Genomic DNA, 7,085 nt, shown 5'->3' with positions numbered 1-7,085 from the left:
GAACATCTACAAGAAAATGTCACCTATACTGTATAATTCTTTTGTACAGAATGGTGCTAATGAAATGAAAAGCTAACGTTAATGAAAAGCAAAACTTGTATATTAAAAAAAAAACAATATTCACTTAGAATAGTCATAGCCTAAAACATGTAAGACGTTTAAAATAAGCATAAAGAAATAGCGTAAAACTAAGTATATTTGGCAAAGTCATTATTTTTTCGTGTACGTCATTTTTATGAACAAAAACAAAGTTTAATGAGAAAAAACAAATCAAAACGTTGGAAACTCATTTCTCTGAAGTTTGTCAGTGTTTTCCCCAGCACTGCCCTCTACAGGCGACAATCAGCAACACTATTTGTTATTGCTAATCTGAAGTAGCATATAAATCAGCGATTACAGGAGGATTTACCTGCTTTTTAAGTCCTTCTGTAAGTCTGGAATTATCTGGAACAGGAGACTTCATCTCTTGCCTTTGTCTTTCAACTTTTTCCTTCAGTAAAGCAGCGTATTGATATCCAAGCATGTCCTTCAAGTGGTGTATTTTGTAGTATGTCTCTAGATGGCGCTGCAATATAAGAACAGCAGAACAAAACGTTAGACAAAACAAAGGAGAGCTAGGGATTTATTCATACACAATATTAATTCACAGAGAACACACCATCTTATTGCTTATTAACAACTTGATCCTTTAGGTGAACTGTTTAAACGCTATTAATGAGATTATTAGATTCAATTTTATTATAATTCCTCAATATAAAATTCAAATGTGTAGGCTACATTAAAATACTAAAACTATTCATTATAAGTTCTCCTTTTCGACACAGGTGAGGTTTCCTTTTACTTCACTAGTGTCTGTGGTAATCAGGCTTTGTTCTGTCATGCAGCTTCTCTTTAAGTCTGTGAGGGCATCTTAATTGCTAATTGGCCCAATTATGTGCTTCAATTTAGGGTCAGTTTAGGCAGATTGCCCTAAAAAAACACTCTATATGTCAAATAATAACCCTAACCCGTTTTATACATCAACTACATTTGAGTTTTACCATTTTTACTATATTTATCCGATCTCCCTGCTGAAAAAAACAGCTTAAACCAGCCTAAGCTGGTTTGTTGATTTCAGCTGGTGGACCAGCCTGTTTTTAGAGGGGTTTTGCCCCTTCCAGGCTGTTTTCCAGCCATTTCCAGCCTGGTCTTAGCTGGTCAGGCTGGAAAATGACCAGCTAAAACCACCTTGACCAGCCTGGTTTAAGCATTATAGCAGTTTTCATTTTCTAACTACAGAGGTTAGAGCGTGATGCTAATGGTCTATTATCTAAATATATATGATTTTAAAAAATGAATAACTCAACTGTGAAAATATCAACTTTTTATTTCCTAACTACAGGGCTTAGAGCAAGATCTAGTCTAATCTGATTTAATTATATATGCTAAGCTAAAAGTACTCCAGTGATCAGCTAAAAATATTTTTTAAAAAGTAACAACATTGAAAATGCAACTTTTCATTTTCTAATACAGAGGTTAGAGCAAGATACTAGTGGTCTAATTTGATTCAATGATCTATGCTAAGCTAAGCTAAAAGTACTTTAGAGACAAGATAAACGTATAAAAAAAAAAAACTCAACTGGGAAATAGCAATCTTTCAGTAACTACAGAGGTTAGAGGGAGATGCTAATGGTCTAATCTGATTCAATGATCTATGCTAAGCTAAGCTAAATGTGCTCCTGGCAGACCCAGAGATCAGTTAAATATACTCAAAAATGGTAAAAACTCATCTGTGTTCCTTTAAATAATCAGGGTTGAACTGTCTACAGTTCATATGAATATTGAACAGTTCATATGAATATATTCTGCTAGGAATATTGCTAGTACCTGATCTAGAAGAGCTTTTCGTTTTCTCTCAAGTCCTGGATCAGCATCCACAACATTAGCAGAACTCTTGGTGATTGGCCCACTTCTGCTGGAGCTTTGCCGTCTCCTCTGCCTCTGATATTCAAATAAACCGGCTGCCTTTATAGAGAGAAAATTCACACTTCCATGACAAAAACACAACAGCAGCTGCGCTCTTGTTTCTGTTGTCACAGAGATCACAGCAATCCAGTGAGTAATTGAATGTGGGTTTCCCTGAATCTGCCAGTAATCATTATCAAATGTCACTAAAAGAGTGCAAATAAGCTACAAGATGCCAAGAGATTTTACCATGAATGAGTGTTATTCTTACTGTCTACATTTTCCTGATGAAATGTTGTGCACAAAGTGTGCATTTCTCCACCCTTTTGTAATAATAATAATGAAACATCATATATAAAATCATACATAAAACAAACAAATAAACAGACAGCTGGTCAGACAGAGAGTTGAATGGATGGATAAAAGATGAGAGTTCCAATAACATATTAATGTACACTCACCAGCCACTTTATTGGATACACCTGTCCAACTACTCATTGACGCAAATTTCTTATCAGCCAATCACAAGGCAGCAACTCAATGCATTTAGGCATGTAGACATGGTCAAGACAATCTGCTGCAGTTCAAACCGAGTATCATAATGAGGAAGAAAGGGTATTTGAGTGACTCTGAACGTGGCATGGTTGTTGGTGCCAGACAGGCTGGTCTGAGTATTTCAGAAACTGCTGATCTACTGGGATTTTCACGCACAACCATCTCTAGGGTTCACAGAGAATGGTCAGAAAAAGAGAAAATATCCAGTGAGCGGCAGTTCTGTGGGTGTAAATGCCTTGTTGATGCCAGAGCTCAGAGGAGAATGGCCAGACTGGTTCCAGCTGATAGAAAGGCAACAGTATCTCAAATAACCACTCGATACAACCGAGGTCAGCAGAAGAGCATTACTGAATGCACAACTCATCCAACCTTGAGACAGATGGACTACAGCAGCAGAAGACCACACCGGGTGCCATTTCTGTCAGCTAAGAACAGGAAACTGAGGCTACAATTGGCACCGGCTCACCAAAATTGGACAATAGAAGATTGGAGAAACGTTGCCTGGTTGCATTAGTACCAATTGAGAATTGTGTCCATCTCTTTATGACCACAGTGTACCCATCTTCTGATGGCTACTTCCAGCAGGACAACACACCATGTCATAAAGTGCAAATATTCAGACTGGTTTCTTGAACATGACAGTGAGTTCACTGTACTTAAACGGCCTCCACAGTCACCAAGTCTCAGTCCAATAGAGCACCTTTGGGATGTGCTAGAATGGCAGATTCACATCACGGATGTGCAGCCGACAAATCTGCAGCAACTGTGTGATGCTGATGTCAATACAGATCAAAATCTATGAGGAATATTTCCAGTACCTTGCTGAATCTATGCCACGGAGGATTAAGGCAGTTCTGAAGGCAAAAGCAGGTCCATCCCGGTACTAGTAAGGTGTACCTAATAAAGTGGCCGGTGAGTGTTTATTCTGTAGTGAAGTTTTTTGTGTGAGTATTATTATTATTAACGTGTGTTTATGATCATTTTATAGCCACTTTATGTGTGGCTCATACACTTTAAATTTATATTTGAATTAATTAACAATTAATCATTTTAATACTTAAACAATCAAGCACACCAATGGAATTTTTGGTAATCTCTGTTGTGCATTCCTGAAAACCATTTCACAAGGCTGTTGTTGTTTGGCACCCTTATATGTGACAGTCCAGGACAACTATAATGCCCTGCTGCCACTTCTTATGTAACCCTGGTCTATTATGATTCTGAGCACTTACTGTTAGACAATGTTTCCTGCGCACCACTGACTAAGGAATGTTTTGGAAATATTGGCAGGTGAGCAACAGTGAGCAATGGTTAAGCTTTGACATTTACTGCATAGCTTGAATTGTTTCAAAGGTTCGGAGCACATGCAAATGATGTCCTGTGTATTCAAAATAATGTTTAACTGGCAGTTTGATGCTCGTTTCCTTCCATGTATTTAAAAAATTCAGAACATTTCTAAAAAAAATGATTACAGCTCTGTATCAGAAGTATAAATATAAATGCATATGTATTTAAACATTGCAAATATTGTTCAGAATAACAACGTAATTTAAGTTTAAATTTAATAAATTGAATGGAGATGGTAAAAGATGAAGTGCAAGAATTGGTCACACTTTATTTTGATAGTCTGTTTGTTGAATTTAAGTTACATTGCATCTACATGCCAACTAATTTTTATTAAATTATAAGTAGTCTGTTAGGTTGGGTGTAGAGTTAGTGTAAATTGACATCTACTTGCAAAGTTTGTTATAGTCAGTTAAATGTCTGTTGAAGGAGCAATATCAACAGATATTAAGCAGACAGTCTACTAAAACTTAAATGGAACATTAAAATTAAGTGTTACCCAAGAATTTATAGGATGCTCAAATAACATGATCTCAAATGCTTTAAAGTGACAACAGAAACATGTAAGAAAACAAGCGACTACAGTTAAATTCAACAGCCTGAGGTATCAAGACATTTTTGCTGCTCATTACATTACAAACCACAGGAGAGGGCTATTCTCCAGCAGGATAGCGCTCCTCATACTTCAGCCTCCACATCAAAGCTCCTGAAAGCAAAGAAGGTCAAGGTGCTCCAGGATTGGCCAGCCCAGTCACCAGAAATGAACATTATTAAGCATGTCTGAGGTAAGATGAAGGAGGAGGCATTGCAGATGAATCAAAAGAATCTCTATGAGCTCTGGGAGTCCTGCAAGAACGCTTTCTTTGCCATTCCAGATGACTTTATTAATCAGTGATTTGAGTCAGTGCAGAGATGTATGGATGCAGTCCTCCAAGCTCATGATGGAGTCAGACACAATATTCATTCTGTTTCCACTGCAGTATGACTTTATATTCTATACTCTATACACAATTCCTGAGAGTTTTTTAGACAACTTAGTTGTTTTATGTTCAATCCACTTAAATTTGTAAAAACAGTTAACTTAATAGATGTGTGTTGGAACAACATGAAGGAATTGAGTGAAACCCAGTATGTTTTACAGTGACTCTATCAGATTGAGCTGTTTAATAGGGTCAAAATGACCACTTCGATTTAGTCAGGAATGTTCTTTTTCACCACAAGAACAACCTGTGAGGGCCTCTTGAGCCAGAAAACTAGAACAGACTTTTTATTTAGGAAAAAGAATACAGAAGTACAAAGAACTGAACATAATAGGGTAATGAATGTGTGACGTTTGACTATTCAGAGGAACTTGTGAAGGTGACCTCGCGGTCTGTGTTGCTGGTTGTATCCCGGGAAACCAAAACAACAGTTGCCCATTTACTTTCCCTGTTCTTCTGTTTTCCATAATGAAGAACACGACACAAAAATGGGATTGTATGAGTTTCAAAGATGATGTAAGCTGAGCAGACACTCGGAACCAAAGCAGTGAACTGAATGAATTGAGACAAATGTAGAGCTTGATTGTGTGTCTGAAGAACCATTAACTTGGAGTCAAAATTATATGCCTTTTTTTGGTATTAATTAATCTATTTACATATTTCCCTTACAAGATCATATATACCAATATATTTATAGTTTTTTTTTAAGCAAACAACTAACCAAAACAATAGTTGGATTCATTCATTATTTCATTCATTTATTCATTCATTCATTTTTCTTCACCTTAGTCCCTGTAATCATCAGGGGTTGCCACAGCAGAATGAAAAGCCAACTTAAGCTGCGGTCACATTAGAGTTTGAGCATGCGATATTCTGTCGTGCGGCGCTGCGAAAAGGGGTGTGATTCAACAAGCTTATTAGACATGTTCAAAAGCGAGTGATTGCTCCATGTTTTAAATTTCTGTTCAGAGATGTCATGTTTTGATCCTCGATTGTTCTCACGCCGTCATTTGATGCGATTTTGCAGGTCAGAGTTCACCAAGCTTAAACTTTGCACCGCAGCAACCTGCGAAACTTGATGCATGACCCTGCGTTTCCGGTCTGATGCATTCACGTGCGTAAGAATGGAAGTCTATAGGGGAAAAAGTCAAGTGTGACCGCAGTTTTATCCAGCATATGTTTCACACAGTAAATAAAACAAAAGACTTTTCCAGAAGAAAAAATAATATAGGAAATACTGGGAAAAATTCCTGAATCTGTTAAACATCTTTTGGGAAATATTAAAAAAATAAATAAATAAATAAAAAATACAAAGGAGGGCTAATAATTCTAACTTCAACTGTATATGGCACTACTAAAAATACTACCTTTGTGTAATTAAAATAAGAACAAATCCCCTCTGGTTTCAATCAGGAAATAAGTTTTATACCTATACCATGACAGATTTCTTTCTTGCTTAAGCATAAACAAACTTAATTTTAGAAGATTTCTCAGAAAACAACTTGCATCAAGTAAACTTATCTTGAGCTAAAGGAATGTTTAACCCAAATTTACAATTTACTCACTATTTACTCTCCCTCAAGTGGTTTCTTACTACTCTTAAATACACAAAAAAAAATATTTTGGAAAAAAAGCTGAAAACCTGTAACCATTGACTTCCACAGGAAAAACAATTACTATAAGTCATTGGTTACAGGTTTTCAATATTCTTCAGTATATCGTTTAGTTGTCCAACAGAAGAAAGAAACTCATTTTTATTTCTTTATCCTTTATTTTACCAGGAATTTCCCATTGAGAAATGCATCTCCTCTACCAAGGGGTCCAGGCCAAAATGGCAGCACAAAAGGTTTCAGATAAAAAATATCACGTATTAAAATTTAAACAAAACATTTACATGATTATTTCAGGTAAAGATTTAAAGCTTCAAGAGATGTTTAGAAATATTTAGAGCTGGAACTGTTTCTAACATGATAACACTCTGCATTTAATTCAATAATTTGGGCCAAAGGAGGAAAACATATTGGGAACAAGTAAAGGATGAGTAAATGATGAATTTTCAATTTAGGATAAACTACCTAAGAAATCAATAAATATATCCATAAGTAAATACAAAAATAACACAGAGCCAAACATTCTTACTTATTTACTTATGTATGTATTTATTTATTTCAGTGCAATCAAGATTTTTTATGCCACTTTAAGAATTTAAGTCTTTCTGCTCTACATTAAGACCTTTCAAGTACACTTAAATTGTGGAATGGT

The 7,085-nt window shown here is 35.9% G+C and overlaps 1 protein-coding gene across 14 annotated transcripts in view; it reads right to left on the bottom strand.

The window, feature by feature from the left end:
* si:ch211-130h14.4 overlaps positions 1-7,085 on the bottom strand; it is a 28,517-nt gene that overhangs the window by 20,322 nt on the left and 1,110 nt on the right. For 12 of the 14 annotated variants that reach the window (XR_012389095.1, XM_073920550.1, XM_073920548.1 and 9 more), the window contains exons 3-4: positions 1,867-2,004; positions 410-565 (exon numbers count right to left, since the gene is read on the bottom strand). Coding sequence is in view for 13 of the 14 variants with exons in the window: in XM_073920550.1 (XP_073776651.1) it covers positions 410-565; positions 1,867-2,004 (294 nt within the window). In the remaining variant the exon portion in view is untranslated. The remainder of the gene's footprint in view (positions 1-409; positions 566-1,866; positions 2,005-7,085) is intronic. The other 2 variants (XM_073920554.1, XM_073920553.1) reach the window with 1 other exon arrangement.

Source organism: Danio rerio, chromosome 13 (assembly GCF_049306965.1).
Source record: "Danio rerio strain Tuebingen ecotype United States chromosome 13, GRCz12tu, whole genome shotgun sequence".
Lineage (NCBI taxonomy): Eukaryota > Metazoa > Chordata > Actinopteri > Cypriniformes > Danionidae > Danio > Danio rerio.
Note: the sequence above shows the minus strand (reverse complement) of the source record. Positions and strands in the feature narration are given on the sequence as shown.